The sequence below is a fragment of the Peromyscus maniculatus genome, chromosome 7 (genome assembly GCF_049852395.1).
Source record: "Peromyscus maniculatus bairdii isolate BWxNUB_F1_BW_parent chromosome 7, HU_Pman_BW_mat_3.1, whole genome shotgun sequence".
Taxonomy (NCBI): Eukaryota; Metazoa; Chordata; class Mammalia; order Rodentia; family Cricetidae; genus Peromyscus; species Peromyscus maniculatus.
Window position 1 is genome coordinate 16283418 of NC_134858.1, and position 21784 is coordinate 16305201.

Below are 21784 nucleotides of genomic sequence, written 5' to 3' on the forward strand. Positions count from 1 at the left end.
AAACCACCACAAACAGGATCTCAGTTAGCCCTGGCCAGCCTCAAACTTACCATGACAAGGGTGACCTTGAACTCCTAGTCTTCCTGCTTCCACCTCCTGAGTGCTGGGATGACAGGTGTGCACTACAACACTCGGTTTTATTTTTGTTTCGAGATGGGATCTCATGGCACCCAAGATGACCTCAAACTCAGCATGTAGGCAATACTGAACTCAACTTCCTGATCATTCTGCCCTCATCCCCCCAAGTGTTAGGATTATATTAGTGTGCCGTTATTTTCATGCTATTTGGCTTTTTAAGATTTATTCAGCAGGGCAGTGGTGTCGCACGCCTTTAATCCCAGCACTCAGTAGGCAGAAGCAGGCAGATCTCTGAGAGTTCAAGGCCAGCCTGGTCTATAGATCCAGTTCCAGGATAGCCAGGGCTACACAGAGAAACTTTGTTCCCCCCCTTCAAAAAAAACCCAAAAGAGTTATTAATTATTTTGTGTGCATGAGTGTTTTACCTACGTGTATTTATGTGCAACACATGACTGTATGTTGCCCTCAGGAGCCAAAAAAGGGCATCAGATGAGCTGGAACTGGAATTACAGACATGATTATAAGCCACCATGTGGACACTGGGACTCAAATACTAGGTCCTCTAGAAGACTAACAAATGCTCTTAACCGCTAAGCCATCATTTTGCCCCCATCCCTTGATTTGATTTGTAAAGATGTGATATTGAAGAAAAATGTTTGAAAACACAGAAGACAGACAGGACCTTGCTGTGTAGCACAGGTCTTACACTCAATCCCACTTCCACCTCTCAAACTGTAGGGTTATACAAATAAGGGCCACTGCAATCAGACCTGCATGTAACTAAAGCTTTTGGGTAGTCCAAAGGTTCATTCATATTGAATATATTTGTTAGAGCTAATGCAACAAAGTAACAGACCAGGAAGCTCAAATGTGGTTATTTATTTCTTACAATTGGGAGGCTGGAAATCAAAGATCAGCATAACTCAGGTAGTTTCCTCTGGAGGTCATAGTAGAAACATGTAGTAGAAACATAGTAGAAACATCTGTCTCATTTGCAGAAGGCCATTTGAAGACTTCCCATGGTCTTCTCTCTGTATCCTGCTGCACCTTAGCCTTCTGAGGACATCAGTCACTCTGACCTAACAGGACTCATTGCAACTTCCTTTTCTTTTTATTATCTTTACTTTATGTGTACAAGTGTTTTGCCTGAACATGTGCACTCTATGTATGATGAGTGTTCACAGAGGCCAGAAAAGGGTGCCAGATGTCCTGAAACTAGTTATGGATGGCTGTGAGTTGCCATGTGAATGCTGGGAACAGAACCTGTGTCCTCTGCAAGAGTAGCAGGTGCTGGTAACTGTTTGAGCCATCTCTACAGTCACTCATTTCAATTTTTAAAATCTATTATTCTTGGAGACTGGCAAGAGGGCATGTGTGCCACAGCATTCATGTGGAGATCACAAGGCAGCTGTTAAATGCCAATTCTCTCCTTCCACGGTGGGGAACCAGGGATAGAAAGCAAGTTGTCAGTACTGTATGGAGAAGGCTTTTATCTACCGAGCCATCTCAAGAGCCCCCATTTCCATTCTTGGAAGTTGTATTTATTACTGCGGCATATGTGGGGAGGTGGGTAAACATACGGGGTCACAGGACAACTTCAGGGCACTGGTTCTTCTACCTTGTTGAGGCAGGGCGGGGTCTCTCTTGTTCTTTCTGCCATGCTGCATACTCCAAGCTGGCTGCCCTGCAAGCTTCCAGGTGATTCTCCTGCCTCTGCTTCCCATCTTGTAGGACTGCTGGGAATACAGATGCATGCCACTCTATCTGTCTATTTTACAGGGATGTGGATCAAGTTCCAGTCGTCAGACATTCACAAGTGCTTCTGTCCACTGGGCCCTCTTGCCAGCATTCACTTTAACTTTTCTGACATGGAGTATCTGTGTTGCCCAGTATAGTTTTAAATTTACCCCCATCTTCAGCCTCCTGAGCAGCTACCATACAGCACTGCTCCAAGCTATGTATATAATTTTAAACATTTTCTCTCCAGTGTGAGTACCATCATGTCTTCAAAGCAAACTAGAGCAAATAATGGCTTTCTCACATAGCTAACATCAACTAGGCTTCTCACTAGTGACTTCTTTCATGCCTTCGAAGTGAACGAGGATGACTGTAGGCTTTTCCACACTGCTGACACTTATATGGTTTTTCTTCAGTGTGAGTGTGACTTATTTCATGAATTCTGAAGGAACTGGGACAGATGAAGGCTTTCCCGCACTCCTTACATTCATAGGGCTTCTCTCCAGTGTGGGTTCTTTCATGTATCTGAAATGAAGTGGAATGACTGAATGCTTTCCCACACCGTTTACACTCATAAGGTTTCTCTCCAGTGTGGATTCGCATGTGAATTTTAAGGTGGGTGGAATAGTTAAAGGCCTTCCCACATTCCTTACATGTGTATGACTTTTTGGCATTGTGAGTTCTCATGTGATTATTAAGACATGAAGGATATCCAAATGCTTTCCCACAAATCTTACACTCACATGTCTTCTCTTCAGCATGCATTTTCAAATGTCCATTGAGATTTGAAGAGACAGCAAAGGCTTTCCCACATTTGACACACACAAAAGGCTTTTCTCCTGTGTGAGTTCTCACATGTTGAATAAGTCGTGAGGATGTAAGGAAGGCTTTCCCACACTCCTTACATTCATAGGGCTTATCACCATTGTGAGATCTTACATGTATACTAAGGCCTGAGTACTGAGTGAAAGCTTTTCCACACTGATTACATACATAGGGTTTCTCTCCAGTGTGAGTTCTTCCATGTATCTGAAATGAATTGGAATAATTGAAGGCTTTCCCACATTCCTTACATTCATAGGGCTTCTCACCAGTGTGAGTTCGCATGTGAATATTTAGATATGCAGGGTATCTATAGCCTTTCCCACATTCCTTACATCTGTAAGGTTTCTTTGCATTGAGAGTTTCTATAAGCACAGCCAGTCTTGAGTTTATAAAACTTCTCCCATATTCATTCCAATCATAAATTCTGTCTCCACTGTGAGTTCTTCTATGTGCCTGAAGGTGTGACTGATTAATAAAAGACTTCCCACAGTCACTGCCTTCAAAAGATTTCTCTTCTGTGGTAATTTTCTGATTAACCTTAACTGGGGTCATACAGATTTCTTCATTCTGATTGAACTCAGAAAGTTTCTCACCAGCACAGTTTTTCTTCTGAAGCATTACAAGGTCTTTTCCATACTGACTACAGTCATAATTATCCTGTGTAGTTTGAGTTTCCCTATGTGTCTTAAGGGATGAGAGTTCACTGAAGAAGTCTTCAGATTTCGTCCACTTACAGCGCTCCCTTCCATCCTGGCTTCCTGTCTGCTGATAAAAGGGAAGAACAACATTTCTTTATTGCAGCCAATTGGTAAGGTTATAACCATTTGATAACAAAACATTATGATTATTTTTCACTACATGCATACAGTTCATACTCGTGAATTGCTCTCCAGTGGTGTGATTAAACACTTCCTCCAGAATGCTGTTATCTGGTCTAATCTTTAAAAGATTTCTGTACCATTCCAAGAAAAGGATGTAATTTGTGTGAATTCTGAAGCAGTGAGTTTCATTACACATCACGGGCACAATTTAATACTATTCCTTCAGACTTTGCTCTTGTGTATTATCTGCTTCTCTCAAATCTCCTTTAATGAGTTTTCTCCTTCCAAGGGCTTCAAGCACGCCAGTTAGGTACTGTACAAGAGACACATCTCTAGCCGCTAATTTTCTTTGAGAATAAAAATAAGATAAATTTTTTATTCTTACCATTTGCATCCCATTGGATATGTTACCCCTCAAAAATTCCTGTTGGGGTGCTGAACATTTGTTTTCAAGCTGCATTTTCCATTCTGAAGTAAAACAGAAAAATAAATGTTAAGAGTTTGGAGAAAGAAATGGAAAATGGGAGTTAAAAATAAGACTTGGGCTGGAGAGATGGCTCCGTGGTTAAGAGCCCTGACTGCTCTTCTAGAAGACCCAAGTTTAATTCCCAGCACCCACATGGCAGCTAACAACTGTCTCGAACTCCAAGATCTGACACTGTCACACAGACATCCATGCAGGCAAAACACCAATACACATAAAATAAAAATAAATTATCTTTAAAAAAATAAGGCTCATTTATTTTTATTTTGAATTTTAAAAGGTAGAAAACAGTAGAAACAGATGAGGTTATTTTTCTGTTCTATTTTAAGACTAAGCAGCCCAGCCTTGAACTCACTACACAGCTCATACTATGCTGACTTCATAACCATTCTGTCTCAGATTCCTGAATAGAAGGATCACAGAGATGTGCCATGCCAGGCAAAAACAATAACAATTGATCAAGCTTTTAGATCATATTAAAAGTTAAAAGTTAATTATATAAAAATTAAAACCAATGGTAAACAGAAAGAATTTATAAGGGAAAGAGAGTAGAAAATTTCAGGAAAATTTAAGTAGAAAAATCTCTCAAAGCAATGTTTAAGAATATTGGAAGTTGAAGATTTTCCTTCTTGCCTCAGAGTTCTGAAACAAATTTTATCTTGAATAACTTCATTATAGGAGCTGGGCTGGTTAAAAAAGAGTAAAGTCTTATTTTACAAGTGTGAGGACCTGAGTTCAGATCCCCAGAACTCACATAAGGCTGAGCATGGCAGCATGTGTCTGCAATTCCAGTACATCTACGACAAGATGGGGATGGAGACAGGAAAACCCCCTGAAGCTTGCTGGCCTGGCACATGCAGTGGCAAACAGAGACACTGTCCAAACGCAGTGGAAGGTGAGGGCCAACACCAAAGGTTGCCCTCTGACTCCAAAATACATACCGCGGCAACCCATACACGCCCCTATACACACATCACACATACATATACAAGGGTTTTAAGGTTTTTTAAAACATTCATTCATCCATTCATTCACATACTGAGTGCTGTGGATATCGCTCTACATAAATAAAACACTGATGGCCAGTGACCAGACAGGAAGTATAGGCGGGACAAGGAGAGAGGAGAATTAGGGAAACAGGAAGAAGGAGGGAGAGACACTGCAGCCACCGCCAGGACAAGCAGCATGTAGAGACTCTGGTAAGCCACCAGCCACATGGCAAGGTATAGATTTATAGAAATGGGTTAATTTAAGATATAAGAACAGTTAGCAAGAAGCCTGCCATGGCCATGTAGTTTATAAGTAATATAAGCGTCTGAGTGATTGTTTTATATGTGGATTGTGGGACTGCGGGGCTTGGTGGATCCTGGAGAGAAGCCCTCCAGCAACAACTGAGTGTATGTGTGCACACATACATATGTGTCATAGCATGCAGTAGAGGTCAGGGGACTTTGGGAGTTGGTTCTCTCTTTCCACCATGTGGGTTCCAGGGATTGAACTCAAGTTATGAGGCTTGGCCGCACGTGCCTTTACCTACTGAGCCATCTCTCCAATCCAACACAAGAGTTTAGTTTTTATTTTAAGTTTATTTCAGTTGCAAACATACTAAACTTTCATTAAATAGAATTTCCAAGCCCAGTGACGGTGGTACACACTTTTAATCCCAGCATTCAGGAGACAGAAGCAGGCAGATCTCTGTGAGTTCGAGGCCAGCCTTATCTACAGAGTGAGTTCCAGGATAGCCAGGGCTACACAGAGAAGCCCTGTCTCAAAAGAAAAAAAAAAAAGAATTTCCAAGAATACTGACCTGGGAAAACTATCTTCTGACCTGTACTAAACTCTTCTTGTTCCAACCAAGAGACCAGGCTGGGTTTGATGAGCTGATATCCTGTGCACAAGGTAAGACACATTGGTGAGAAGGCACAGTCAGAAAAATGACGTAACTTCCCATGGTTCATGAATCCCAATTTTTGCTTTTTTTCTCCAGTGTGTGAAGACAAGCACTGGCTTCAAGCTCACAGAAATAGTCCTCTTTCAGCCTCCCATGGGCTTGAATTCCAGAAGTGTGCCACCAACCCTGGCCAGAAATTAGAGTTGTGATGATAACATAAATTATTTTTAAGGGACTAATAATACAAGTACCACCTGTCTATGTCTCAAAAGTTCAATTTGCTCTGGAGCCTAAGACCCCAATTAATTTAGTCACATACACATTTACAAAGCACCAGAGTTTTCTTTCTGTAGTACAGGGGACTGCACCCAGGGCCCTGCAAGTGATAGATAGATAGGTGCTCGATCACTGAGTCATATCTAACCCAGAATCTGACTTTTATTCAAACAGGAAGTAAGAACAGCAACAGCCAGGCAGTGGTGGTGCATGCCTTTAATCCAGGAGGCAGCGGCAGGTAGATCTCTAAGTTCAAGGCCAGCCTGGTCTACAGAGTGAGTTCTAGGACAGACAGAGCTACACAGTGAAACGCTGTCTCAAAAACCAAAAACAAAAGAAGGAGAGAGAGAGAACTGCAACAAAGAGATCTTTGTTCCTCTAGGGAAATTAACTACAAGTGGTTCATATATAGTATTGTTCATCACAGTCATCAAGATAATCAAACTTTCTAATTTACTTATTATTTTGCATGTGTGTATAAGTGCTCATGTCTGTGGGTGTGCTTCTGTATAAGTGGTAGTCAATATCACACCTGGCTTTTACATGAGAGCTGGGGCTCTAACTCAGTCCTCTTGCTTAGGCAGTGACCACCTTACTGAGTCATCTCCCCAACCCCTTCCTTAATTAAATATATGCATTTGCGGGTATGGATGTGTGCGGTGTATGTGTATGTGGAATATGCACATTTGTGTGCATGTCTGTGCCCACATGTAAAGGACAAAGGGGGTGTTGGGTGCCATTCTCTATCACTCTCTGTCTTGCTTCTTTACAGCAGTCTCTCCTGGAACCTTGGCTTATGTTTTTCCAGCCAGGCTGGGAGCCAGTAAGCCTCAGTGATCCTCATTTCCAACCTCCCCCCTATTCTATATACTAGGGTTTCAGGTGTGTGCAAGACCACAAGCCGCTGGTTATATAAGTACTGGATTTCACTCCAGGTCCTCAACAAGGTCTCTTAACCACTGAGCCATCTCTTGAACTCCAAGAGAACTTATTAACACACAAATGATGTAAGATTTTACATTGACGTCTCTAATTTAGCCTATCAACATGGAGAGGGAAAATATATACTCTCTTTCTAGAGTGAGGGGCAGGGTTCAAGATAGGGTTTCTTTGTGCAACATGGATGCCCTGGGAATTCGCTCTGTAGACCAGGCTGGCCTCAAACTCAAAGACTGCTGGCCTCTGTCTCCTGAGTGCTGGGACTAAAGGCGTGAGCCACCAACACCCAGCAAAAATATATACAGACCTTGGACTTTTTGAGAACTACCCCAGAATATTAAGACACATTTAGGGTGGTATACACTTTTAATCTCAGCATTCAGAATGCAGAGGCACGGGTAATATCTGAGTTTGAGGTTAGCCTGTTTTACATCTCATGTTCCAGGCTACCAAGGGCTACAATGAGACTCCCTGTTTCAAAATACAGCAAAGCAAAAACCAAAAAAGTATGTATTTAGGGATGGAGCTGTGTCTTACTCAGAACTACCATCACCATTCCTGAAACACAGTCCATGAGAGGCTACAGGGAGCAACAGCAGACCTACCTACTGTGACCAGGTTCTGGTAGTTCTCCAGCATCACATCTCTGTAGAGGCTTCTCTGGGCTGGGTTCAGTGAGGACCACTCCTCTTGGGTAAAGGCCACAGTCACATCCTCAAAGCTCACTAACTCCTGAAATATTGAAGACAAGCTGGGTTTAGCCAAATAAGATCTTTGTTAATGAACATGGGAGGATGAGGAAGCAGGACCCATCATCTATAGAAAATTTCCTGGCCACATTATAAAATCCTCTGTAAACTTGTGTGTGCGTGCGTGCGTGCGTGCGTGCGTGCGTGCGTGTGTGTTGTGGTGTATATACTTGTATACTGATAGGTATACTTGCCTGTGCAAGTTCATGTGAAGGCCAAAGGTTGATGTTGGGATGACTTCCTCAATGAATTCTTCACCTTATTTTCTGAGACAGGGTTTTTCACTGAACCTGGAAATTGCTGTTTCAGCTAGACTGGCTGACCAGAGAGTCCTGAAATCTGCCAGTCTCCACCCACATGACATTATAGACATATGCTGGGGATATGGGGATCAACATTCAGGTCCCTGGGTTTGTACTACAAGCCCTTTACCCACCGAGCCGTCTCCTCAGGACCTGCCCACCTTTCTGCCTTGCTAGAAGGAACTCAGACCCCGACTGGGCATGCTAGGCAAGAACCCCACCACTGAGCCCCACCCCAGCCCTATTCTCACGCTCTTCATTTCCTCAAGTTACATGCCATGCCGAATTGGAACCGGTACTAGCAGTACACAAGAAAATACCCTATTTCTCTGTATTAAGCGCAATAGCCAGCACTTCCTAAAGATGTGAGGAATGTGCATACATGAATGAATGTCTGTAGAAAAATAAATTGTCATCTATCTTATCATCTGCCAGAGAACTTAACAAAGGAAGAAACATTCAGTTGATCAGGGGCCAGCAAGATGGCTCAGTGGGTAAAGTCATTTGCCACCATGCCTGATGACCTGAGTGTGATCCTCAGACACACATGATGCAAGGAGAGAACTGACTTTTGCAAGCTGTCCTCCAAATCCACACACTGTGGCATGTGCTCATATAAACATTTGCATCTACACATTCATGGGCACATACATACATACATACATACACACACACACACACACACGTAATAATAAAAGAAACATGAGGAAGCTGGGCAATGGTGATGTGTGCCTTTAATCTCAGCACTAAGGAGGCAGAGGCAGGTGGATCTCTGTGAGTTTGAGGCCATCCTGGTCTACAGAGTGAGTTCCAGGATAACCAAGGCTACATAAAGAAACCTTGTCTAGAAAAACCAAAAATAAAAACAAACAAAATGAGGGCTGGAGAGATGGCTCAGAGGTTAAGAACACTGGCTGCTCTTCCGGAGGTCCAGAGTTCAATTCCCAGCAACCACATGGTAGCTCACAACCACCTGTAATGAGATCTGGTGCCCTCTTCTGGCCTGCAGGGACACATACAGGCAGAACACTGTATACATCATAAATAAATCTAAAAAAAAAAGAAGAAGAAGAAGGAGGAGGAAGGAAGAACGGAAGGAAGGACGGAAGGAAGGAAGGAAGGAAGGAAGGAAGGAAGGAAGGAAGGAAGGAAGGAAGGAAGGAAGGAAGGAAGGAAGGAAGGAAGGAAGGAAGGAAGAAAGAAACATGAGTTGATACCATGAAGGTAAAACTAGGTTATTATTGAAAAATCAAGATTAACTGTAAGTTTCCAACTCATTTAATAGGAAAGTTTTTTGTCATAGTCACTGTCAACCTGACACAAACCTAGACATATCTGGGACTAGGGAGTCTCAACTGAGGAACTGCCTTCATCAGAGTGGCCTGTGGGGCATTTTCTTGGTTTGCGATTGATGAAGGAAGGCCCAGCCTACTGTGGGTGGCACCACTCCTGGGCAGGTGGGCCTGGGATGTATTAGAAAGGTAGCTGAGCAAGCCAGGGGCATGACCCAGGAAACAGATTCCACCATTGGTCTCTGCTTCAGTTCCTGCCTCAAGTTCCAGCCTTGGCTTCCCTCAGTGCTGGACTATGACCTGAGAATTGTGACCTGAGAATTGTAAACTGGAATGAACCCTTTCTCTCCCGCCCCCTGTGTTTATCAGGGCAACAGAAGGCAAACTGTGGCAGGCTCTAACTCCCAGGAAACTAGAACAGGGAGCGAGATCCTTAGGTGAGGCTCTATTTACTCTAGAGACGTGTTTGTCCAGAGGAAACTGTCTACAGGCAGAACAGTTTGAAAGTGTGTGTATGTGTGTATTTTTTTTACCTGATAATTTGTCAGGCAGTCAATCAACATCCTTTCTGCTGCTACCTTTTCTTGTTGAAGGCAGACTGAGTCCCCTGAAAGATCATAAGGAAAATGAAGCAAGTATGAACACTCAGTTGTCCAGAATCTCATTCAAAGGCACAGAAGTCATTCCACCTACTACAAAAGCCTTATGTAATCAATCTAACTACAGACTGATGTCTCCCTCCCTCCTATTTTCCATCTTTCTTGTTCTGTGTCTCTCAATATATCCCTTTCTCCTCCCTCTCTCACTCATTCCTCATCTCTCTCTCTCTCTCTCTCTCTCTCTCTCTCTCTCTCTCTCACACACACACACACACACACACACACACACACACACACAAGTGCTCTTCCCCACCCCTACATGCCACAGAATGCTAGAACAGTCCTGTCCCATCTACAACCTGAAAGAAGGATGACAAGGAATGCTGCTTATTAGGATAACTATTAACAACAGCCTAATTTCACAAGTAACATAGCTTTATGCCCTGAAAACACTACTCTATCAGGGCTGGAGCTGGAGCTCAGTCAGTATAGTATTTGCCTAGCATGCATGGAGCCCCATGTTCCATCTTAGCATAAACATGGGTGTGATGGTGCATACCTGTCAGCCCAGTTCAAGAGGTGGAAGCAAAAGGTTCAGAAATTCAAGGCCATCATTAGTTACCTAGCAAATTCAAGGCCACCATGAGCTGCTTGGGGCCCTATCTCAAAAAAGAAAAGTGTTGGGGGTGGGAGATGGTTCAGTGACTAAGAGCACTGATGTGTCTTCTAGTAGACCCAGGTTCAATTCCCAGGGCTCACAAGACAGCTCACAACTGTCCAGTCCCATCTGATACCCTCTTCTGGCCTCCATGGGCACTACACACACATGATGCATTGACAAACACACATACATATAAAAATAAATAAAATCTAAAACAAAAAATGGTACTTTATCATGATTATTAAACTTATAATGAAGACTTCACCTTTTCCCTTGTAACACACGCCAGAGACATTTCAAATATCCCTGTGGGCCAGCAAGTGGCACTTGCTTCCAAACCTGTCAACCTGAGTTCAATTCCAAAGATCCACAAGGTAGGAGAGAGTACGGACTCCTAAAAGTTGTCCACACATACACATACACATACACATACACATACACATACAAACACACACACACACACACACACACACACACACACACACACACACACACAAAGATTCCTTTAAAAAAAAAAGTAATGCAGTGAATGATTGAAGAAAACACCCAATGTGGACCTCTGATCTCCACATGCACACATCAATGTGCACATACACATTAACATGTATACACATACACACACACACACACACACACACACACACACACACTCACGGGAAAAAAACCAAATATAACAAAATCCTTAGGGCACATTTCAAATACTAGATCCTTGGTTGGAAACACTCCAATCATATAAATACCCACTCTCTTCATTGGCACAGGACCAAGGCAGACCAACTCAGAATTTGCACAGCTGTTACATATGGAGTATCTTCTCAAAGAACTACATTTTTGTTTTTAAATTTTACATGTACTAGGGTTCTGTTTGCATATATGTCTATGCATCACATGTGTACCTAATGTCTGCAGAGGTCAGAAGAAGGCATTTGGTCCCCTGGAACTGGAGTTACAGATAGTTGTGAGCCACCATTTGGGTGCTGGGATCTGGGGTCTTCTGCAAGAGCAACAAGTGTTTTTTAACAGTTGAGCCATCTCTGCAGTCCTGAGAACTACCTTTTTAAAGTATATAAAGAATCAGCAACATAAACTATTCTGACCCAGACCACAGTGCTGGGAATTCTTAGGGGAACCTTAGGAATTCTTCTAAGACACAGAATCATCAGACCTTACCATGGGATGAATCAGCTGCTGCCATTCTGTAACATGGAAGTGTGTCTGAATACTCCTTTGACTGGGGTTATCATCACTTTAGTGCAGCTGCTGAGGTTCAGTGGACAGAAGCACTCTCCATTACCTGTTGTACACAACCATTAGCATTCCTGTAGTATCAATCATTAATTAACATGACTCTGAAACATGAATTCTAGTGATCTACCTGCCATTTACTGAGGAATGCTATGTAGCACACTGTGAAAGGAGTGTGTGTGTATGTGTGTGTGTGTGTGTGTGTGTGTGTGTGTGTGTGTGTGTGTATGTGTTCAATTATCATTATAACCAGCCTTCACAGTAAATACAACTGCTCTAAAAAGTCCTACATTCAAGCCAAGTATGGTGGTGCATGACTGCAATGCTAGTGGTGTGGAACAATCTTTTTGTACACTGTGAAAATGTGTTGCTCTCATTGGTTAAATATAGGGCATTCATTGATTTAATAAAGAGCTAATGGTCAACACCTAGGCAGGTAGAGTTTAGGCGGGACTTGTGGACAAAAAGAGAGTATGTGGATGAAGAAGGGCAGAGTCACCAGCAAGATCCAGAGGAAGCAGGAGATGAACATGCCATGCTGAATAAAGGTACCACCATGCAGTAGAACATAGATAAGAAATATGGGTTTAGAGACAGGCGTGGCGGTGACGGCAGGCAGAGGCAGGGAGGTCCAGCAGCGGCCCGCAGAGGTAGACAGGCCCGGCAGAAACAGGCCTGGCAGAAACAGGCCTGGCAGAGGCAGACAAGCCTGGTGTGGAGGCAGAGAGGCCCAGCAGGCGGCAGCCAAAACACAGTTGCAATGAAGACCAGAAACTGAGCTATTACCCGCTGAAGAGATAGTGAAAACAAGCTCTTAATCAAGAGCATGGAACAGGGACGCCTTTAATCCCAACACCCTGGGAAGAAGCTATCTCTGTGGGACGGAACCAGAATGAATCTGAACACTCCATCTGAGGCCAACAACAGGGCCCAGCTTCTCATCCTGCGAAACCCAACAACTTGGAGGTGTTGGTGAGACTACCCCGCTCAGCTGAAATCCATCCGGGAGAGGATTCAGATGACTACAGTTTGAAGTCTGAAGAAACAAGATCAGCTGAGGAGTTGACAAATGAACAAAACAGGACGTGGGAACACAGAAGAAGGCGCTGCCCAGCCACCAAACCAGATCACCAGAATCATAAGTATATACTTCACCGACTGAGACCAGCTGCCCCTGAAGAAACAGCCCAATAGCACAATTTAACCAAGAACTCCTAGTGAACCAAGACTAAAAATTAGAACAAGAGAGGCACTCTCAGACACAGACACCACCTGCACCGAGCAGGGGAAGAGATGAGTAGACGCCAGTGCAAAAATACAGGTAACAACATAAAGACCTATATGGCAACACCAGAACCTAGTGATTCTACACCTGCAAGACCTAAACATACCAAGCAGAAGAAACAGAAGAAATCAATCCTAAAAATGACTTTAAGAAGATGATAGAGGCCCTTAAAGAAGAAATAAAACATTCCCTTAAAGAGGAAATAAAAACTTCCCTTAAAGAGGAAATGAAAAACTCCATTAAAGAGGAAATAAAAACTTCCCTTAAAGAGGAAATGAAAAACTCCATTAAAGAGGAAATAAAAAACTCCCTGCTGGGCGGTGGTGGCGCACGCCTTTAATCCCAGCACTTGGGAGGCAGAGCCAGGTGGATCTCTGTGAGTTCGAGGCCAGCCTGGACTACCAAGTGAGTTCCAGGAAAGGCGCAAAGCTACACAGAGAAACCCTGTCTCGAAAAACCAAAAAAAACAAAAAAACAAAAACAAAAAAAAACTCCCTTAAAGAAAAGGAAGAAAAAACGAACAAAAAATGGGAAGGAATCAAAGAAAGCCAAGAAAAAGCAGTTAAACAGATGAAAGAAACATTCCAAGACCTGAAAAATGAATTTGAGACAATAAAGAAAACACATGCTGAGGGAATGCTGGAAATAGAAATCCTGACTAAACAAAAAGGAACTACAGAAACAAGCATAACCAACCGATTGCAAGAGATGGAACAGAGAATCTCTGACACTGACGACATAACAAAGAAAATAGATTCGTCAGTCAAAGAAAACACTAAAGACAAAAAAGTCGTAACAAAATGTCCAAGAGATTTGGGACACCATGAAAAGACCAAACCTAAGAATAATAGGGATAGAAGAAGGAGAAGAATACCAAGTCAAAGGCACAGAAAATATATTCAACAAAATCATAGAAGAAAACTTTCCTAACCTAAAGAAAGAAATACCTATGAAGATACAAGAAGCTTACAGAACACCAAATAGGCTGGATCTAAAAAAAAGTCCCCTTGCCACATAATAATCAAAACACGAAACACACAGAACAAAGAAAAAATATTAAGAGCCACAAAGGAAAAAGACCAAGTAACATATAAAGGCAAACTCATCAGAATAACACCAGACTTCTCAATAGAGACTATGAAAGCTAGAAGATCATGGACAAATCTTATGAAGACACTAAGAGATCACGGATGCCAAAGCAGACTATTATACCCAGCAAAACTCTCAATCACCATAGGTGAAGTAAACAAAATATTCCAGGAGAAAACCAGATTTAATCAATACCTGTCCACAAACCCAGCCCTACAGAAAGCACTAGAAGGGAAAATCCAACGCAAAGAAGCTAACACATCCATGAAAAATCAAGCAATAGATAATGCCACACCAACATACACCAAAGAAGGACAACACAACACAACCACAAAAAATAACAGGAATTAACAATCACTGGTCATTAATATCCATCAATATCAATGGTCTCAACTCACCTATAAAAAGACATAGGCTAACTGAATGGATAAGAAAACAAGACCCATCCATCTGCTGCATACAAGAAACACACCTTAACTTCAAAGACAGACACTGCCTCCGAGTAAAGGGCTGGGAAAAGGCTTTCCAAGCAAATGGACCTAAGAAACAAGCTGGTGTAGCTATCCTAATATCTAATAAAATAGACTTCAAACTAAAATCAATCAAAAGAGATCAGGATGGACATTACATATTTATCACGGGAAAAATCCACCAAGATAAAGTCTTGATTCTAAACATTTATGCTCCAAATACAAAAGCACCCACATTCATAAAAGAAACACTACTAAAGTTTAAAACGCACATCAAACCCCACACATTAGTAGTGGGAAATTTTAACACACCACTCTCACCAAAAGACAGATCTACCAGACTGAAACTTAACAAAGAAATAAAGGACCTAACAGATGTTATGACTCAAATGGACTTAATAGATATCTACAGAACATTCCATCCTAACACAAAAGAATATACCTTCTTCTCAGCACCCCATGAAACCTTCTCAAAAATTGACCACATGCTTGGCCACAAAACAAATCTCAACAGATACAAAAAAAATTGGAATAACCTCCTGTATTTTATCAGACCACCATGCCTTAAAGTTAGACCTCAACAACAACAAAAATTATAGAAAACCCACAAACTCATGGAAACTGACTAATGCCCACCTGAAACATCAATGGGTCAAGGAAGAAATAAAGAAAGAAATTAAAGATTTCCTAGAATTCAATGAAAATGAAAATACAACATACCCAAACTTATGGGACACTATGAAAGCAATGCTAAGAGGAAAATTCATAGCTCTAAATGCACACATAAAGAAGATGGAGCAATCCCATACCAATGAATTAACTGCACAACTGAAAGCTCTAGAACAAAAAGAAACAAACTCACCCAGGAGAAATAGACGCCAGGAAATGATCAAATTGAGGGCTGAAATCAATGAAATAGAAAACAAAAGAAAAATACAAAAAAATCAATGAAACAAAGAGTTGGTTCTTTGAAAAAATCAACAAGATAGACAAACCCGTAGCCAAATTAACCAAAAGACAAAGAAAGAGCACCCAAATTAACAAAATCAGAAATGAAAAGGGAGACATCAACAGACAACGAGGAAATCCAGCAAATCATCAGATCATACTTCAAAAACCTGTACTCCACAAAAATGGAAAACCAGGAAGAAATGGACAATTTTCTGGATAAATACCACATACCAACATTAAATCAAGACCAGATAAACCATTTAAATAGACCAATAACCCCTAAAGAAATAGAAACAGTCATCAAAAGTCTCCCAACCAAAAAAAGCCCAGGACCAGATGGTTTCAGTGCAGAATTCTACCAGACTTTCAAAGAAGAACTAATACCAATACTCTTCAAAGTGTCCCACACAATAGAAACAGAAGGAACACTACCAAACTCTTTTTATGAGGCTACAATTACCCTCATACCCAAACCACACAAAGATGCAACAAAGAAAGAGAACTACAGACCTATCTCCCTCATGAACATTGATGCAAAAATACTCAACAAAATATTGGCAAACCGAATCCAAGAATACATCAAAACAATTATCCATCACGACCAAATAGGATTCATCCCAGGGATGCAAGGATGATTCAACATATGAAAATCAGTCAATGTAATACACCATATAAACAAACTGAAAGAAAAAAAACACATGATCATCTCATTAGATGCTGAAAAAGCCTTTGACAAAATCCAACACCCCTTCATGATAAAGGTCTTAGAAAGATCAGAAATACAAGGAACATTTCTAAACATAATAAAGACAATTTATAGCAAGCCAACAGCAAACATCAAATAAAACGGAGAGAACTCAAAGCAATAACACTAAACTCATTAACAAGACAAGGCTGTCCACCCTCCCCATATTTATTCAATATAGTACTAGAAGTTCTAGCTAGAGCAATAAGACAACAAAATGAGATCAAAGGGATACAAATTGGCAAGGAAGAAGTCAAACTTTCATTATTTGCAGATGATATGATAGTATACATAAGTGACCCAAAAAAACTCTACCAGGGAACTCCTACAGCTGATAAACTCCTTCAGTAAAGTGGCAGGATACAAGATCAACTCAAAAAAAATCAGTAGCCCTCCTATACACAAATGATAAAAAGGCTGAGAAAGAAGTCAGAGAAACATCACTCTTTACAATAGCCACAAATAATATAAAATAACTTGGGATAACACTAACTAAACAAGTGAAGGACCTTTTTGATAAGAACTTTAAATCTCTAAAGAAAAATTGAAGAAGATATCAGAAAATGGAAGGACCTCCCATGCTCATGGATAGGTAGGATTAACATAGTAAAAATGGCAATCTTACCAAAAGCAATCTACAGATTCAATGCAATCCCCATCAAAATCCCAACACAATTCTTCACAGACTTGGAAAGAAAAATACTCAACTTTATATGGAAAAACAAAAGACCCAGGATAGCTAAAAGAATCCTATACGATAAAGCAACCCTTGGAGGCATCACCATCCCTGACCTCAAACTCTACTATAGAGCTATAATAATAAAAACAGCTTGGTACTGGTATAAAAACAGACATATGGACCAATGGAATCAAATTGAAGATCCTGACATTAATCCATGCACATATGAACACCTGGTTTTTGACAAAGGAGCCAAAACTATACAATGGAACAAAGAAAGTATCTTCAACAAATAGTGCTGGCATAACTGGATGTCAATATGTAAAAGATTACAAATAGATCCATATCTGTCACTATGCACAAAACTCAAGTCAAAGTGGATCAAAGACCTGAACATAAATCCAGCTACACTAAACTTAATAGAAAAGAAAGTAGGAAGCACTCTTGAACGCATTGGCACTGGAGATCATTTCCTAAATATAACACCAACAGCACAGACCCTGAGCACAACAATTAATAAATGGGACCTTTCAAAATTGAGAAGCTTTTGCAGGGCAAAAGACACAGTCAATAAGACAAAAAGACAGCCAACAGAATGGGAAAAGATCTTCACCCACCCCACATCTGACAGAAGATTGATCTCCACAGTATATAAAGAACTCAAGAAACTAGACATCAAAATACTGAACAGTCCAATTTAAAAAATGGGTTAAAGATCTAAACAGAGAATTCACAAAACAAGAACTACAAATGGCTGAAAGACATTTAAAGAAATGCTCAACATCCTTAATCATCAGAGAAATGCAAATCAAAACGACTCTGAGATACCACCTTACACCTGTCAGAATGGCTACAATCAAAAACACCAATGACAGTCAATGTTGGAGAGGATGTGGAGCAAAGGGAACACTCCTCCACTGTTGGTGGGAATGCAAACTTGTACAACCACTGTGGAAATCAGTATGGCGGTGTAGCTAGAGTTTTCCTGCCTTGCCCACAGTCAGGACAAATCTCTGTCACCCGCCAGTCCCACAGCCGCTCAGACCCAACCAAGCAAACACAGAGACTTATATTGCTTACAAACTGTATGGCCGTGGCAGGCCTCCTGTTAACTGTTCCTATATCTTAAAGTAACGCATTTCTACAAATCTATACCTTGCCACGCGGCTCGTGGCTTACCAGCATCTTCACATGCTGCTTGTCCTGACAGTGGCTGGCAGCGTCTCCTTCTGCCTTCCTGTTCTTTTATTTCTCCTCTCTGTTAGTCCCGCCTATACTTCCTGCCTAGCCACGACCAATCAGGTTTTATTTATTAACCAATCAGAGCAACTTGACATACAGACCATCCCCCAGTACAGCCAAGTGCAGACCATCTCAGACACCTGCACTCAGGCCCATGGTCCTAATCATCCTCTATGCAAACCTGCTGAGTAACGCCACAAGGAACCCAAGAAGGGCTCCCACAGGACATACATTAACATCCCACAGCATGGCGGTTTCTCAGAAAATTAGGAATCGAACTACCTCAAGACCCAGCCATCCCACTCTTGGGCATATACCCAAGGAATGCTGATTCATACCATAAAGATACATGCTTAGCTATGTTCATAGCAGCACTATTTGTAATAGCCAGAACCTGGAAACAACCTAGATGCCTGTCAACAGAAGAATGGATGAAAAAAAATGTGGTACATATACACAATGGAGTACTACTCAGCAGAGAAAAACAATGAAAACATGAAATTTGCAGGCAAATGGATGGAACTAGAAAAAATCATCCTGAGTGAGGTAACCCAAACCCAGAAAGACAGTCATGGTATGTACTCACTCATAAGTGGATTCTAGATATAAAGTAAAGAACAATTAGACTACAACCCACAGAACCATGGAGGCTATATATATAGCATGGAGGTCCCTAGGACGACTGTGGCTTATAATAAATTTCGGTTTTACTCAATTACTGAGCAAGCCTCAATGAAACATCTCACTATTAAGATAAGAATACATACTCTATCAAGATGATAATAGAAAAATAAATTAATTAATTTTAAACAATAAAAAATAAATAAAAATAGAAAAATTTGAAATATTAAACAAACAAACAAACATTTTACTAAAGTTAAAAAAGGAGAACTAGGGACTCATCATTCCTCTCCACATTCTATTCTTTCCCTTGTTTTATATATTTTAAATTTTTTTATCGGTGGATTCTGCTGGAGTTTATTGGTGGATTCTGCTGGAGGATCCAATGCAGATAAGTACTGGAGGGTTCCTGTTGCAAATCATCCTCTGGAGCAATGGAAGGATCTTTCTATTGGCACTTGGAGAAGACCCGATCTAGTGTTGGTGTGGCCCCGGAGTTTATTTTATGTCTTTCCTCAGGACAATGTGGTTCCTCTTTGGATTCCTGAGCACTGAACGCACCCTGTGGCTGCTGCTGAAGCCCAACATGACAGAGACCTAATGGGTCATCATGAAAAAATCTACCCTTCTGATGCCAATGGAGATTGAGAGCCCAATATGGCCAGCTTTGGCAAGCATTAATGTAAGCCTAGGAACAGTAGCAGTGAGATTGGATTCTCCAGAAGAGCTGCCAGCCAAAGTCATGCTGGGATCAAGAAAAACAGGCCTTGGCGGTTTGTGTTCCTGGAGTTGTATCCATGCCAGTGGATGTCCACACAATCCAGAAGAGAATTTAACATTGCTGCTGCCACTGTTGCTGGTATAACAATGGTGCACACCGCTGCTACTGTTTCTGGGATTACCATTTCATAATTGCTTACTACAGCTAGCACAGTGCAGACCCTGGCAACAAAAGCAGCTACTACAGTTAGTTAATCTTTCATTCTATTGGGCATGATAAATTTAATTGAGTAGTTATATACATCTCGATTGGCTTTGAAAATTATAAATTTATAAACTCAAGTTCCAGTTGCTTTTGGGATACTATCTTACAAGGACTCCAGCGTACAGTATGGCTCATTAAGGAAGGGAATGGCTCAGTTGCCTTTAGCCTACTGGCTATGGGTGAGATAGGACCTCTGTTGGTCTTTTCTGTATCAAACACACAGATTGCAAGCCCAGTGCCACTTTGAGATCTTCGGCAGCAATTAACCATGCAGCTCACACACGATTGAGCCGGTATGATAATGAGTATTCAGAGATGGGTAATGCCTGGGGGCACTCACCAACCTAAGACAGAACACCTGTGTGGCCTGGGCAGGCGTCTCCATGACGGGTAAGGTGACCTGTTGACGTCCCACGCAACCCAAGTCAGAAGCTCATTTTTTAATAAAAGGGGGACCTGCAGGGCCCTGGCCCCTGTTTTGGGTAACTGTTGCCTTGCTTGCAGACCTTGAACTTGATATCCTCCCAGTGCTAATTCCCTGCCAGGTTCCACCCTCCTGAATGCTTAAGGGAAGTTCCTTGTCTGTGTATGCTGAATAATGGGCGTTAACAGCTTAGATGCAAGATTGTAAAACATCAGTAGCGAACTTCTGCCCTCCGGAGTCCTCCCATTGTGCTGTAAGCCTGTAATTAAGACCTCCTACCCACTTCAAGAAATGACATTCGACAAGCTCCAGTGATCCTGCTGTCTCCATCCTTTCTTAGGACTGGAGCTACAGGTGTTAACTGGACACCTGGTTTGATACCTGAGGCTCAGATCCACAGCAAATGTTCTTAAACAATGAGCCATCTTTATGGTCCCAAAATAATTCTCTTGTTTTCAGGTAGATTTTTGTTGGTAGTATTTGATTCTGTTTTGCAGGTGTGGAAATCAGGATCTCATGCAGGGTAGACAAGAGTTCTACCACTGACCTATATCCCAGTCTTAAATGTTAAGGAATTTGGGCATGGGGAATCTCAGAATACAATTTAAGCAGTGAGCAACCTCAGCAAGGTCATGGTAGGAAATATGGAACTCAAAAGACATGCCTTCTCTTCCTAGTTCAGGGAAGGCTAGAGCAAAATCAGACCTATTCAACACCTATTTTATAGGTCTTTTCAGACAACCATCTTTTCAGTTTTTTGTTTTAGGGTTTCTGATTAGTTGCTTAAAACAAGATCTCACTATATTGCCTAGGCTAGCTTCAAACTCACAGCAATCTTCCCATTCAGTTTCTCAAATTTTAAGATTATAGGAAAGTACCAACAGCATTCCTTCCTTAGGTAATAAAAGGTAGGAATAGTGTTTCATATGTTTAATTTTTTTCACCCCTGGCTAACCTGGAACTTGTTCTATTCACCAGGCTGATCTTGAACTCAGGAATCCACCTGTCTCTGCCTCCCAAGTTGTCTTTTCTTTTTCTTTTTTCTTTTTTTATTTTGTTTTTTGTTTGTTTGTTTGTTTTGTTTTGTTTTTCGAGACAGGGTTTCTCTGTGTAGCTTTGCGCCTTTCCTGGAACTCACTCTGTAGACCAGGCTGGCCTCGAACTCACAGAGATCCGCCTGGCTCTGCCTCCAGAGTGCTGGGATTAAAGGCATGCACCACCACTGCCCGGCTCTCCCAAATTGTTTTTAAAAAACAAAACAAAACAGAAGATCCCATGTCCTAGGCTGGCCTCAAACTCACCACATAGTCAAGGTTAGCCTTGAACTTTTAATCCTCTCACCTCCATCTCTCAAGAATCAACATAGAGGTGTGCCACCCTGCCCAGTGTATGTG

General features: G+C 41.6%; 1 protein-coding gene across 8 annotated transcripts in view; it reads right to left on the bottom strand.

The window, feature by feature from the left end:
* Window positions 1-937: 937 nt before the first annotated feature.
* LOC102924041 (zinc finger protein 426) overlaps window positions 938-21784 on the bottom strand; it is a 42539-nt gene continuing 21692 nt past the window's right edge. For 4 of the 8 annotated variants that reach the window (XM_076575755.1, XM_076575753.1, XM_076575756.1 and 1 more), the window contains 6 exons: window positions 11825-11948; window positions 9928-10001; window positions 7657-7783; window positions 5753-5833; window positions 3847-3929; window positions 938-3405 (listed from right to left, as the gene is read on the bottom strand). In XM_076575755.1, the coding sequence (XP_076431870.1) occupies window positions 2146-3405; window positions 3847-3929; window positions 5753-5833; window positions 7657-7783; window positions 9928-10001; window positions 11825-11849 (1650 nt within the window). In that variant the 5' untranslated portion in view covers window positions 11850-11948 and the 3' untranslated portion in view covers window positions 938-2145. The remainder of the gene's footprint in view (window positions 3406-3846; window positions 3930-5752; window positions 5834-7656; window positions 7784-9927; window positions 10002-11824; window positions 11949-21784) is intronic. The other 4 variants (XM_076575758.1, XM_076575757.1, XM_076575760.1 and 1 more) reach the window with 3 other exon arrangements.